General features: G+C 37.7%; 1 protein-coding gene across 1 annotated transcript in view; it reads right to left on the bottom strand.

Moving 5' to 3' along the window:
* Positions 1–341: 341 nt before the first annotated feature.
* The window catches only part of ABHD3 (abhydrolase domain containing 3, phospholipase), a 38,159-nt gene continuing 23,174 nt past the window's right edge, over positions 342–15,326 (bottom strand). Inside the window, exons 5-9 of the mRNA XM_065889825.1 lie at positions 11,205–11,317; positions 6,827–7,000; positions 4,825–4,873; positions 4,580–4,745; positions 342–1,203 (exon numbers count right to left, since the gene is read on the bottom strand). Coding sequence (XP_065745897.1) covers positions 1,025–1,203; positions 4,580–4,745; positions 4,825–4,873; positions 6,827–7,000; positions 11,205–11,317 — 681 coding nt within the window. The 3' untranslated portion in view covers positions 342–1,024. The remainder of the gene's footprint in view (positions 1,204–4,579; positions 4,746–4,824; positions 4,874–6,826; positions 7,001–11,204; positions 11,318–15,326) is intronic.

The following is a 15,326-nucleotide window of genomic DNA, read 5'->3' as shown; positions in this document are numbered from 1 at the left end:
TGTGTCTAGGAGATAACTGGCTACCCTGCCTGCTAGGGATGTGGCAACAGAATGAGCCTGCATCTTTGATGACACTGATAAATGATAAACACCTACATCTGGAGACTGCTTACATGGAGACTTCTTGTGATGCAAAATAATTAAATATTGTTATTCCTAAATCACTGTTAGATGGGTTTCCTGTAGCTGAAAGTATTTTTAATTGGTACGAACGGTGGGAACCCAATATTCTGGAAACTGTGAAACAATACAGTTTTAATATTTCTTACTAACGCATTTATGAAATCACAGATTACTTTCTAGGGATTACTTTTTTGTGGATAAAATCTCACAAAGAAACAATTTAAAATGGTAGAATTTATTTAATATAATGATATATAAGTATGCACATACACTATTTAAAAATAAGCATGTGAACTATAATCATTATAAAACATAAGTCAGCCTTAATTTAATATTATTAGAGTAAAAGAACATGTATAGAAGTCTAACATTTGTTGCATTTGCCTTTTAAAGTTAAAATACGTAAAAGATTTAGCACATTGTATTTTATCTTATTTCAGTTTTCATGTTACCGTCATTAGGTATAAATACCCTTATGAATGTGCCAACTTATAACTTACATTCAAATAAACAAAGTCAAGTCCTATTACAATTATTAAAGTACCATAAATCACCTAAAATAAATTATCTAAAATAATACTAGCCCAAAGTAAAACCCTGAGGAATTAAAATCTTTTTACACAATAGTTTTGGTTAAGTGCAATTCCATGTTTATACTACTTTATTTAAGGTCATACTTGGTAAGGCATAGTAAAAATAAAATCTACATAAGTTACAGTCTAAATCTATATTTTATTTCTTGCTACAAAGTTGTTTTGTTACTCCAAAAAGTAGTTTTTGCATGTCATTCTGGACCTCTTCACCACCTGCTGGCTAATTTGCTTTATATACAGTAATTAAGATTTGTGCAGTAAGCTGAGCTGCCTTTATACGGTGGTTTAGACAAAATGCACCTGAAGAACTACATGCTAGAGAGTTCATGTCCGTGTTCAACCATGGCCTGCACAAACTGCTTGAAGACTCGATCCATGTAAGTGGACTGTCTTGGCCAGATTCCCTCCAGAAAACCAATATGGCCTCCATAAGAAGTAAGGACCAAAGCAACATTAGGGTTTTGCTTAGCAGTTTCTATTGGAATAGCTTGACAAAAAATAGGTGGGGGGAGGATAAGAGAAGGGAAAGAGAGAGAAAAATATATAATTATTAACAGTTTTTGTTAGGAAAAGTATGTGCCTTTATCGTTTCCAATCATTATAAATCAAAACATCACTAAACAAATAAATATTCATAATGAGTATGGCTAATGGAATAAGTCTGACTAATTTGTATCAACCACCTATATTCTTATAACAGTTCATGTTCACAGTTATATACTGGACCATCAGTTTTGGAAGAATCAATCGAGTAATTAATCACAACACAAAAGTATAGGCCCAGTCTTGTTTTGAGAAATTAAATAATTCAAGAAATGGTGAATACTTACATTATGTTATAAGATTTCCACTTAGGTGCTACACCAAGAAAAAAACCCAAACTAATCTTATCACCTTTGTGAGAGTTATAAATTCATTATGTATGACTTTGGTTAACTTTACATGAAGTTAGATTCCTGAGACCAATTGGTGACTGTATTAAGGATACAAAATTATACATATGATTTTTAAAAACATATAGATAGCAAAAAAGAATGGCATATAATACTCTCAAGTGGTAACAGTGTTTATCTTTGGGTGGTAAGACACTGGTGATTATTTTATTTTATTTATTTTTTTCCTTCTCTGAATTTCTGTTTATAGTCAGGAGAAAGAAAAACTTTATTTTGAAAATATAATTGCTGTATTTAAATAATCCTCCGGTAAGGACAGTCTCTTCAAATGCTCTACAAAATTATGCTGAGTAAAAACTTTAAAGGACATGAGTTAAAGTTGTTTTATTTTTATTTTCCCCCCAGGCTTAGAGTTCAAACAGTGAAACCTTTTGATTTAAGATCTATAATGGATCACGACCTGGCATGAGAAGTGTTTTGATTTCAGATACTGCTAAATCTTATATCCCTAATCCCTAATTAAGATAACATGGTTGATCCAGTAATTAGACCTTCGTATCTTGGGTAGAGTCTTAGGGGTAAATGAGTTCATTAAAGGTAAGATCTCCCTACCCTTCCAATGAAGGAAAGGAAGCTGACACACTATAGGACAACGGAGACCCTTTGAAGATAGAGCTGCTGCGGGGCCCAAACTGCATGTTTAGATGATCTAAATTGGACCTCTCAGGGAATTCCCTGGCCATCCAGTGGTTAGGACTCCGTGCTTTCACTGCCGAGGGCTGGGAAACTAAGATCCCACAAGCTGCAGGGCGCAGCAAAAAGAAAAATAAATTGGACCTCTCACTACATTCCTTGAAGAATAAACCTAGAGAACCTAAATCAAGGCCTAGGAAGCCAAGTCCTTGTCCTAAACGGGTCCTGAACTCACATCCTTATCTAGCTACACCTAAAACAGAACATCTATCTTGGGATCAGGTGTTAGAGCTTAAGGGGCAGGTGAAATGACTGATACTATTTATGTTTTTCCTTTTTCACCTTACACTAAGGGCTTAGATTACGGGTGCTTCATTTGTCTCTCATGGAATTATTAAGAGCCCCAATTTCACACTCTGGATACAGTCAGGAATTTCTAACACACTGATAGTTACAGTCATATCAGAAGAACGAAAGGCTGGGCCGTTCGAGTCATGTGAAAGATGCTGGCTGCCTGTGCTCTCAGAATGCAGACAACTGTCTACTACTTTAATGTGGCAAGATGATTTTAAGGGCTGGGAAAGAATAAGAAATAGTGAGCTTAAACTTCAACCAAGTGGGTCAAGACAAGTTAAATGCTGGGAAATTTTTGTTGGTGGAAGAAGGGTCCATGAAATATAAAAATAGAGAAATACTGAATTTCCTTAATCCAATGAAAATAGGCTAAACAATCTCCATGTAATTCGACTGATTATTAAAGCTCACAGTTAAGGGAATGCCCTGGCTGTCCAGTGGTTAGGACTCCGTGCTCTCACTGCTGAGGGCCCAGGTTCAATCCCTGGTGGGGGAACTAAAATCCCACAAGGCTGCACGCAGAGGCCAAAAAAAAAAAAAGTTCACAGTTTAATTTTTTGATTTGTGGTCAAAGACCAAAAGTTCCAGTCATCTAAAATTACCTGTGATTTAATCATAAATCACACATTAAAATGATATCCCCTAAAGAGACGGTAAGTGACTTTTTTAAAACATACTTTGGGGATTTTCTGAAATTTTGGCAATACATACGTGCTGTGTTTGTACTCAAAATAATTTTTTTTAATGAAGTACTTGGGGAAAATGTTTTAAAAGTATTTAAGGGAGAAATAAGGAAAAAAAGTTTTATAAAAAGCTTTATGAAATTTCATTAGAAAAAAATTAGAGGTCAAGTCTACTTATCCTTAAGATAGTATGATCACTTCTAGGCGTCTTATATTGCTTTAATGTATGAACACATCCACATATATCTTTGTTACAAAATTCCGTATTTCTTGAATTAAGAGAACAAGGAAGTTAATTTGGGCATAATTTTCTTTTATATAGTATCTGGGGGAAAACAGACTCTTTCCCTTCAAATATGACCTTATAGTCCGAATGTGCTACATTCATTGAGTTATCCAAGGACATCATATTAATAAAGTCTCAAGCTCTCTTCTAGGTTAAAAGGGGGAAAAAACTCCAAAGCCTTCTGTATAAGAACCTCAGGAATAAGGGACTTCCCTGGCAGTCCAGTGGTTAAGACTCCGTGCTTCCCCCCTCCTAGGGGACATGGGTTCAACCCCTGGTCAGGGAACTAAGATCCCGCAAGCTGCGTGGCCAAAAATAAAAACAGTAGAAGTTACTCTTAAAAAAAAAACCCTCAGGAAGAAAGGGCAAGTGATGACAATGTACTCTTGAGGCAAAGATACTGTAAACATAGTCTGTCCAAAGAACAGTTATTTTATAAGAAGGAAAAGTTGTAAAAATGAGAACAAACAAAATATTGAGTCATAATTTGTTCTGAGGCTCTCATAGTAGACTAGATAAGGGTCTATGAAGATGTTTAAAGTGATCTGAGACATTTAGATACTAAGTTATGAGTATCAAGGTTTTTTTTCTGTTTATCACAGTAGAAAACATTATATGACTGACGTTTCTTATTACTGTATTTTCCTAAAAAAAATATATATATATATATATATTTTTTTTTGGTTTTGGTTTTTTGTTTGCGGTACGCGGGCCTCTCACTGCTGTGGCCTCTCCCGTCGCGGAGCACAGGCTCCGGACGCGCAGGCTCAGCAGCCATGGCTCACGGGCGCAGCCGCTCCGCGGCATGTGGGATCTTCCCGGACCGGGGCACGAACCCGTGTCTCCTGCATCGGCAGGCGGACTCTCAACCACTGCGCCACCAGGGAAGCCCTTCCTAAAATATTTTAAAACAGTTAATTCATGTCAAAATGTATACAAAAATGTTAAGTTTACCATGACTGGGTGAAAAAACATCATCCACAGAATTCAGACACAACACTGGAATCCCTACTGATTTCAGTCTACGATTTGGACTGGCATCAGTATAATAATCGTCAATTGTTCGGTAGCCAAACATGACTGAAGTGAATCGCTTATCAAATTCTCTTATGGATTTAGCCTGAAAAACAAAAACCGATTATATTTATTCTTGGAATCAAAAAAGGAAATAAACGTATTACATAAAGCTTCTCTCCTACCTTCATGACATGATCCATGTCAATTTGTTTTACAAACATATGCCGGTGCCTGGAAAAAAAGAATTTCAAAAGTAAAAAATTAAGGTCATTCCCATCTCAAACATACCTAAAATACATAATGATAAGTAACTTAGAACAGGGAATAAAGTTGTTACTCAATAAATACTTAATTAGACATGGCAGGAATACACTGATATTTGTCCTGAAGACTTTTTGTAAAGTTTATTTTTTTTATTGAATGATTCTTTAAATTCTATAGTGCTTTACAATTTTCAAAAGTTTCACATACATGATTTTATTATATTATATCCCCTTTTTAAAAATCCCCTACCTCTATATTGCCCCTCCCCCACTTCCCTCTCCCCGCTGGTAACCACTAGTTCGTTCTCTGTGAGTCTGCTTCTTTTTTTTCTAGTTTGTTGTAATTTTTAGATTCTACACATAAGTGATATCATACAGTATTTGAAGTACATGAAGACATTTTCTAAAAGTACTTTTTCTTAATTGAGGAAGAAGGAACCAGTAATAATAAACAAAATAACAATAATAAATGAAAGTGTTGTTTCATAACAAATTGTACCTACACACCAATGCTATTAAGCCAGTTTGGCCAAAAAGGCCTCACTTAAGCCAGAAGCTTTCAACTGGGTAAATCAACTGAAGATTTATCTTATTTTTTAAATTGCTATATTGAAAATTAGAATTTATATTTTTGTATACTTAAATTTTTTTATTGGAGTATAATTGCTTTACAATGTTAGTTTCTGCTGTACACCAAGGTGAATCAGCTATATGTATACATATATCCTCTCCCTCTTGGACCTCCCTCCCACAGCCCCCCATCCCACCCATCTAGGTTGTATACTTATTTTTAAATGTTGGTTATTTTTCTTGTATAACCTATATTTTAATTCAAATCATTCTCTTCCTTTTTCTTGCTACTGTCCCCCATTTCAGTGACCATGAATAAAAATACGATTCTGTAGTATTTTTAGCAGTATTTTATAGTCAACATCTGTAATGTAACAAATAGGTTAAGTTTTTTTTAATAAAGTACTTTTTAATTAAGGAATGTACATTGTTCTTTCTTTTTTTTTTTTTTTTTTTTAATTTTTGGCCATGCCACATGGCTTGCGGGATCTCAGTTCCCCAACCAGGGATTGAACCTGGGCCACGGCAGTGACAGCCTAGAATCCTAACCACTAGGCCACCAGAGAACTCCCCAAAATAGGTTAAGTTTAATGCAGTGTCTAATGTCAACTTTCGGGGTAACTACGGTTTTCAGTTAAGTTATGCACAAATTAACTGTACTTTTTATTTAGAGTTTAAATTTGTCAATTCACTTAAAAATGCATGGTAACAGTTATCAAAAAATAAACAGAAACATCCCATGTTCTTTGTTGCCACACTGTTTAACTGTTAGAAGATACCTAAACAATTTCAGAAAAACTAATGCAAAGATAATATTTTGGTAATGTTAAGAACTGTAGGGGCTGAGAATATCCATATTTTAGAAGCATTCTCCTAAGCCACTAAAACATACTATGTTCATAACAGATGCTTAGAAATCATATTATTCGTCTCTAAAAACACTTATTACTTACTACCTAGGGGAGAATTAGGTACTAATAAGATTAGCAACAAGTAGAAAATCCAGGGAAATAGCCCATAATGTTATTCAACACATTTGAGACTAATGTTTTCATTCTTTTAGAATAATTTAGAACAGTGATGAAATGGTGATATTCCAAGTGGGGCACAGAGCCTAGAGGTTGTACAAGGTAATCCACTGGGGTACAGAAAGAAAACAGAGCTTTTATCTGTATTTTTAGCTTATACTTAAAATCTTTTTATTTTTGTATATATTGACAATAGAAAGAATATTTTGGTACAGTAGTAAATGCATATAATGCAAACATAAATATACATATATTAGCAGTGTTATGCTTGAAAACACATAATCCAAAGAGTTTGCAGACATCAGGTGTTAAAGATGACTCACTTATTAATGGAAGACTGGAGGCAAGTTGTCAAGTAGTAATTAAAAAGCAGCCAGTTCAGTGGTTTCTCCAATGACTCCGAGCAAGCAAAAGTATTCCAACCAACTGAAAAAGTTGCAGCTGCCTTCAAAGGAGTTTTTGGCCCCATTTTGCCAAGGTAATTTAAAAGCAGCATTCTAAAATGAGGAAAGACAGAAAACTCAAATGATGAATTTGTTGTCTCTCTCAAGACATCCCATTTCTAATTGTGGACTTTAACTATGGAGAAGAAAAATATAAACCAGTGTCCAAGTCCTTTATCTTGGAAAACCATGCAAGTATCTCTATTCTTTCCTTACATTCACCTATTTATTTATCTTGCAGTCAGCTATATTCAGAATGGGACAAAGCATACAGTTGTTACTTACATGTGTACTGTTCTATGAAGTAAAACATAAGAAAAAGCCACCGTAAGAGTGGTTTTTCTTTTTGTTGTTTTCAAAATGACATTGGGGATTTATTAAAAATTTGCAATTCCCTGGGCCCCAGCCTCCAGTTGAGTGTTTAATTTAATACATGGGGGTGTTTCAGGCAAACTTTTTCTATAGAGGATCACAAAGTAAATGTTTTGGGCTTTGGTGGCCCTACAATCTCAGTTGCAACTACCTTGTGATTATAATTTGAAAGCAACCATAGACAATACGTGAATAAATGGATATGGCCATGTTTCAATAAAACATTAGATGTGGATATTGAAATTGAAATTTCATATACTTTTCACATGTCATGAAATAGTTTTGATTTTTCCAACCATTAAAAAAATATAATAACCACTCTTAGCTCTTGCACTGTACAAAACCAGACAGCCGGCCAGATTTGGCCTCCAGGCTGTGGTTTGCCAAGGCTTGGCATAGATGAAAGATCACAGAAGGAGTGGTTTTCAAATGTGGCTGCATGTTGGAATCACCTGTGGCGTTTTTAAAACTATTATCGACGTCTGGGTCTCACCTTCAGAGATTCTGAGTAATTGGTCTGGGTGGCCATTCCGGTTGCCTTTGCATCCTTGTACCCTACAGCAAGTTTGTAAGGGCTCCCTCATCTAGAGTTAGACTTTCTGAATTGTGGCAGAGCAGTTGGCCCCTAAAGTCACTTGTTTTCTCTCCCTACTCCCTCTTGCTATTTGTCCTTATCTCCTATCACATATTTTCCTTTCGTTTTATCAATCTTCCTGATTCTACTCTAGTTCTATTTTGGTAAGAGGGACAAGAATGGAGTTTAACCTGCAGTAATGTCAGAAATCGAAGTTTGACATTGCCAACTAAGAGAAAAGATGATAGCCTAAATTCTGTTTCTCATATTTTCCATTCTTTATTTCTCCAATTGCCCAGGTTCTGAAATAGGACAAATGAGTAAAAATTCTCTAATTCTTTTTATACAGCCCAAATGGAAAAAAATCCATTTACAGAGTGAATGTGATGAGATTTTTAGATTAAAAATGGAGTTTTCATGGTTTTTGTTGTTGTTTTCGTTGCTGTTGTCCAAGGTTTACTGAAAATATGACAGCACAGCAGAAAGATTCACATGGCTCCATGTGGTGTTTTAAAATTCATCCCAACTGTAGGCTGAGTGACTGTAGGTTAGACAGACTGCCAAAGGCCAACAGCTTCAGCATTTCCTTAGTGTCAGAAACTACTTCAGTGATTTTCTGATCCAGGGCTGAGACCTCAGGCTGGAGATTTCATTCTTGAAAACAACTCTTCATTAATGACTGTATTCCTGGTTTATAGTACTGTGGTTCACTAAGCTATTTAGAAGATAATGCTTACTCTCCTGCAAAAGGGTCATTCTAGGGTCCTAGTTTTGGTGGCCCTATTCTTTGGCTGGAGGTCAGAGATTTCTGAGTCTGATGTAATAGGCAAATTGAAAGGGTTGGAAGTGAACCTCAGGAGTAGGGAGGACAAGGAATAGCTATGACCGAGTAGGTGGGGATGCTTCTTAGTTATTACTCAGGAGTAAAATAATGGCAAGACATTACCCCCCAAAAAGCTGTCTTACTTTGGCAAGAAAAAGACTCCATTTTCACAAAAAAAAAAAAAAAGAGAGAGAGAGAGAGAGAAAAGATAACCCATGGATTAAGAGATTTAAGAGACATATCAATCTCAATATGTGGACTTTAGCTATCTGCTGCCTCAAACAAACTGTAAAAACCAGCCAACAGACTGATGGGGAAATGAAACACTGACTGAATATTTGATGATATTTAGGAATTATTGTTAGTTTTTTTTGTTTGTTTGTTTGTTTTCTTGCGGTACACGGGCCTCTCACTGTTGTGGCCTCTCCCGCTGCAGAGCACAGGCTCCGGACGCACAGGCTCAGCGGCCATGGCTCACGGGCCCAACCGCTCCGCGGCATGTGGGATCCTCCCGCACCGGGGCACGAACCCGAGTCCCCTGCATCGGCAGGCGGACTCTCAACCACTAGCGCCACCAGGGAAGCCCCTTATTGTTAGTTTTGTTCAAATGTAATCAAGTATTGTGATGGGTTGTTATTGTTGTTTAAGAGACTCTACCTGTTAGAGATACCTACAGAAATCTTTATAAATGATGTCTAAAATTTATTTTAAAATAATCAGAGTTGAGAGGGAATGGGGGGGTGGTACTACTGACAAGATTATCCTTGAGTTGATAGTTATTGAAGCTGGGTGATGAGTATATATGAGGCGTCATTATACTCTTCTTACTTTTATATATATTTGAGAATTTCTATACATTTTTGAAGCTAGTTTACCAACTCATTGGGAGATTGGAATCAGACTGAGTCTAGAGCAGCGTGGATTCCTTGGCTAGACTTAGTTCTGTCTCAAAACCCTTACTTGGCCCCAGGCATCACAGGCTTGGAGATTACCCAGCCTGGGCATAAGGATCTTTGACAGACACTTCTGTCTGCTACATCTCCAAAAAGAAAAATGTGTCAAGCTGTAAAACACATCCCTGAGTGGTAAACCCACTTGGGAACATGTCACAGTGCTAGGCAACTAGAAGGGGTACTTCCTTTGAACCATTTACAAGACATTAATATTCAACAAGCTGCAGAGGCTAGTGGTCAAGTTCGCACTGAGGCTTCAGTTCGACAAGAATAGGCATTTCCCAGGAACCTCTGAACAGAGAATCTGGGCCTGTTTATGTAAGGTCTGGCTTTTAAAAAAGTAAAGAATTTATATGATTAAAGGAAGAAAGTTCAGCTGGGCACCTTGTCCTTTAAGGTTCTCATTATGGGGCAAGGGAAAGAGAAGTGAAATCCTTTCCTTTAAGCACAATTCACAGATTCTGCCTGGGTTTTCTGCAGTGATTCAGATTTCTTCCTTTAGTAGGTCAAGTCAGACCTTCCATGCTAATGTAAGAAACGTATTCTTTTCTTCTTAGTTTTATGTTTATCAGAATCTAAAAAGCTGTTGTTAGAGCCGATATTTTAGAGCCTATCATTTGTAAAGCTGTTCATTTTCAAGTAAACATGCTCCTAAAATGTTCTAAAAACTGAAATGACAGATAAATCAATTACAAAATTAAGAAAAATACAGCATTTTCTATCTCGTGTTTGTTGATTTTGGACAATGCTTTAGGTAATCTAAGCATAGCAAAATGCCATATAATAAAAATTTTGGATTGTATTAAGCTCACTATTACTACAACAAAAAGATTAAACAATTATTAGTAGCAATAAGCCTAAGTATAAAAATATAAAATATAAATATATACATGGCATAGAAGGTCCAAAAAAGCCCCTGTGCAAGCAGTACCAATTAAAATATTCATTTGCTTAAAATAGCAGCTGGAGTAGGGGGTTACAAACAGCATTTCACAGTTTCTAGGAGAGCATTCTAGGGAAGGTCCATTTGCCCAGCAACAAAACTAAACAAGACAAAACAAACAAGAAAAACACCACCTGGGGAAAAACTGTTTTGAAGGCCTCTTCAGTTGGAGAGAGCAATAATAATTATTTCTACAACTGGAGTGATGAAAGTCATGGTACAAGTTCAGCTTCCTGAATGGTCCTGGAGAACATGGTGGCAGTGATGGCTGGGAATACATCAGGGAATCTGAAGGTCAACGTGGCTACCACCCAGTGATAGAAATCAACTCCATGGGGTTCGGACAAGCCTTCGGGCTCACAAAACCCTAAGCACCCCGAGGAGGTACTTGTATACTTCTCACCACAGAGACCAGTAGTCAAGGAAAATATTAAAATTTACCTGAATTAATTCCTTCATCCATTCAGCCACATGTGGAGAAATATGATAAAAATAATTAAACATTTAAATGCCCATGCAGCTTACAGTCATCTGAAAGAGGCAGTCGCTAGCACCACTTCCCTTTTGGACATTTTAGAAAGGAAAAACCTTACCCTCCCATTGAAACTCCTGCTGCCAGGAATGGAGCAGAAGGGTACAGACTGTGAACATGCTGAATGACCGTCTCCAAGTCTTCAGTGTTCGCACAACAGTAAGTCCTTGGCGTCTGCAAGCAATGACAGGTAAAGCACAAAAATTATAATCAGGAGGTTCATCATTTGTATAATGCAGACTTGTAAAAAAGAGCAAGAAGTCATAAATACGAGAAAATGACCTTTGTTTGCACATACTATGAGTCATAATAATTTATCATTTTCCTGTCTTGCAGTACACATATATGCCATTTAGGGTCAGTGTTATTTGAGATGGCACTAACAAAAGACTCTGATCATGCAAGAAACCCTGGACGAAAATGGGGCAAGACCAATACAAATACCTCAAATTAAACAGATATGCAGTACTCTACTCAAATGTGTCTCTAACTAAACAAGAACAGAGTCAATTTAGGCAGAAAAAGTGGAGAATCACACCTTTTTATAGGAAAAAAACAACAACTTATGCCTGACAAAGCCAAAGCCAAAGTAATTCTTATTAAAAAACACAATCAAGCAACCAGAAAAGGCTTTCCAACAATACCACAAAAAATTTAAATTGTGACTCCTTTCTTACTGGGGAGCTGTTTTCTCTATCTTGAGTGCTGTCTACCAATGAAGGAGTGTGATTTTCTGGCACTGCCTTCACTCTAGATAAAGCAACATCCAGTGTGCTTTATTAATTAAATATTTTCTTTTTCAATAATATTTCCATATAACCCCAGCTGTGCTACACTGAAAACAGACACTTAAAATGTTAAAATATGTAAAGCTGATTATGTCTCAATACATAATGCATTAAAACAAATGGTTTTCATGTGAATTTCATTAATAAGGGCTCTGTTTCTAGCAGAAAAGCTTCACAGATGCTTTATTTGAGATCTGGGAGCAGAGGGCAATCCTGTCTGTACAACGTATGTGAGAGTGTATATATGAATAAAGTATATGTGAGATAAAATAACCAGAAATTTAATAACAGAGAGAAATCTGATAACCCTTTTATTACCCTAGTAAAAATACCGAAACAAGTTATGTGTACCACCCTGATTGTAATATTCCAGTAAACTATGATTGGAAGGTTATGTGCCACCCACCATTCAATTACTAATGAGTAGTCTGAGAAAATTACAATTTTCACTGACGCCTCCACCTAAACTCAAGGCTAAAATACTCCTATTGCCTACTACCATCTTTCTGAGATCTGCAAATATAAAGCTCACCAAAAGACAAATGTTAACCTGATGGTACTTACAATGGCTAACATTTACTGAATGATTAAATTTGTGTCCACAAAACCCTGAGGAAGGTCCTATTATTATATTTAGGAAACTGAGTTTTTAATAGAAAACTGAGTTTAGAGAGGTTAAGCAACTCCTGTAAACTCCTGAACAGCTAGTAAGTGACGAAGCTGAGATACTTCCAAAAATACTTTGTGATTAAATGCATTTGAGGGGCACAAATTCAATGTAAAATCTAAACAGAATAATATCTACTACCAGTCTCATTCATAGTGACTGCAGAATTTGTCACAAGAATTCCGGTGAAAAAGATCATCCCTACTTGGCATTTTTACTACACGTGAGTTTATTCACACTGCATAGTTTTTAAATTTCTGTATTATTTATAAACAATCACCAACACATACTCTTGTTATGCAGGCTTCAAGTGAAGTATGTGTGTACATGTATGTACATACACACAGTTAGGGTATGAGAAAAATGGCCTATGGAAAATTATTAGGATCAGAGAATTTTAGTTCCAGGAAGGACCAGAAATAGCACCTCGTTCCTTATTTACAAGTGGGGAAACTGAGGTTCGGCAAGGTTGAGTAATTTGCCAAAGGTCACAGAGTAGCAGAGCTTGGAGTTTATGTTTGTAACAAGTAAACTACTTCTTGTAAAGCACTAGGGTTCCATGAGATATTTAGTAAGCAAATCAATATCTGGTACGCTCAGACACAGGAGCTTATTTTTCCCTAAATGTTTTTCTCCCAGTGGATTACATTAAGTTGGGAACTGATAATGCCGGTGTGGATCAAAGCTGCCAGAACTCTGAAACTCAGCGCATCTAGAGCCTCTCCGGCACGATCTGCCGCCTGCCGGCCGCTCCCTTAGCTTCCGTGATGGCTTCGTCCTGTTCTCATCCTGCTGCTGGCTTTCCATTTCCTGTCATTCTCCCCACAACCCCAAATATGAGAATTCATTTCCATAAGTTTTGTCGTAGGCCTGCATCTGCTCATTCTCTGGTCAATACCCAATTCCTGGAGGTCTGGTCTACCTTCACAGCTTCATCAACCACCTCTAAGCAGCGACTAAACCTGAGTCTCCAGTCTCTTCCTTCTTCCTGGGCTCCAGATGCAAATTCCCAAGTTCTAGAAGTAATGTTCTGCCAGTACTTCAAACTCAAAATGTCCCAAAGTAAACTCTTTTATCTCTTCATGAAAACTCCTAATGCTTCTCCTAACTTCCCATTTTTCTATAAATGACATCTACATTTTCTTAGTTAAAACTGTAGGTGACACTGCCTTCTTCCTCTCCCTTAACCCATAGCCAATAAACTTCCAAGACTTGTAGCTTCCTCCTCCCCAGAATCTTTTCAGGAAACACAGGCGAGCCCTTTTTTCCACTCTAGTAAAGGCCCTGGTTCGTTAGATTCTCTCAGAAGGCCCCAGGGACAAGGATGTGAGTGCAAACGGTTCATTTAGAAGGTGATAGGGGGAATGGGGAGTAGGGGAGTGGTGAGTGAGCATGAGTCAGAAAGAGTAGTAAGCCAGTAAAGAATGTTACCCAGCTGTTTGTGGCTGTGGACCACTGGGACTCAATCCCCTTGGGGCATTTTGGGAGACTATAGAACAAGGCTCAAAATTATCCCAACCAAGTGGCAAGGGAGCTGGGTTTTTTGCCCACCAGTTCGCTTCAGCCACTGGTTAAAGGCAGCTCCTGGAGGATGTTAACTCCCTGGCACTCTGGTCGGCCCTGAGCAGAGGCTCAGCAGGCTTCCATGGCTAGAGAAGGCCCCCAGTCAAAGAGATGGGGGTGCTTGCAGTGGGAAGCCATCAGGTAGGCAAGATGGGAATGGTAAGCACCAAAGGGAAAAAGCTGTGGAAAGGGGGTGGCGCCAGCTGTCTTTGCTCCCAGGCCTTTGTACCTCTCACCTGGACTACCAGGTGATAACCTCTGAACTAGTTAACTGCCAGCCTTTCCTAATCACCATCCATAATCATACATCCCATTCAACGTGAGATTAATCTTCCTGAAGAACACTTCCAGCTCTAATCATGACAGTGTTTCTGATTAAAATTCTTCATTAGCTTTCCATTGTTGACTGAATTAAATCCAAAGTCCTCTGCTAAGGCCCTTCACAATATGCCAAGTAACCTTTCCAGCTCTGCGTTTTACTAGTCCTCCATATGTATGGATTCTGGTCCATGGGACACTGCTGTTCTCTTGCCTGCTAAGTCTCTTAATATCCTTGCCACCTGTGTAAACTTCATCTGCCAAGCGGCCTTCACAGTCAACTCTGCCTGCTGAAATCATGCCTTGAAAAAATTGAATAAATGTCAGACAAAAGGTCAGACTTGGCCCCTGTTCTCCAGGAACTCACAGCCTTTCCCAATTCTACCCCTACTTGTCCTGGCCAGCCTGCTCCCTGCCCTTACTATCTATATGTGAGGCTCTCTCTATTACTATCTTGCTCACCTCTACACAGTCAATAAATACTTGTTGAATTGAATGGAAACACACAGGATTGAAAGTGAGATGACCTGATTAGTAACTTCTGATATGCAAACCTACATGGTTATACCACACAACCTCTTGCTACTTGATGGGCTCCAACAGGGAACATCATATGCCTTCTTTCTTCATAGGACTTGAGTCCCATTAAAGAAAGAATTCACCTAGGATACACAGCAAAGACACTTATGGGGGTAATACATTGAATTGGTAGGCCTGGCAGAAATTTTCCTCAGGTTTGAAGACATAACTTTATAGCATCTTTTTATTTCATTTCATTTCATTTTATTGGCTGCATTGGGGTCTTCGTAGCTGCGCACGGGATTTCTCTAGTTGCGGTGAATGGGGG

This window comes from Phocoena phocoena, chromosome 13 (genome assembly GCF_963924675.1).
Source record: "Phocoena phocoena chromosome 13, mPhoPho1.1, whole genome shotgun sequence".
In the NCBI taxonomy this organism is placed as follows: domain Eukaryota; kingdom Metazoa; phylum Chordata; class Mammalia; order Artiodactyla; family Phocoenidae; genus Phocoena; species Phocoena phocoena.
Note: the sequence above shows the minus strand (reverse complement) of the source record. Positions and strands in the feature narration are given on the sequence as shown.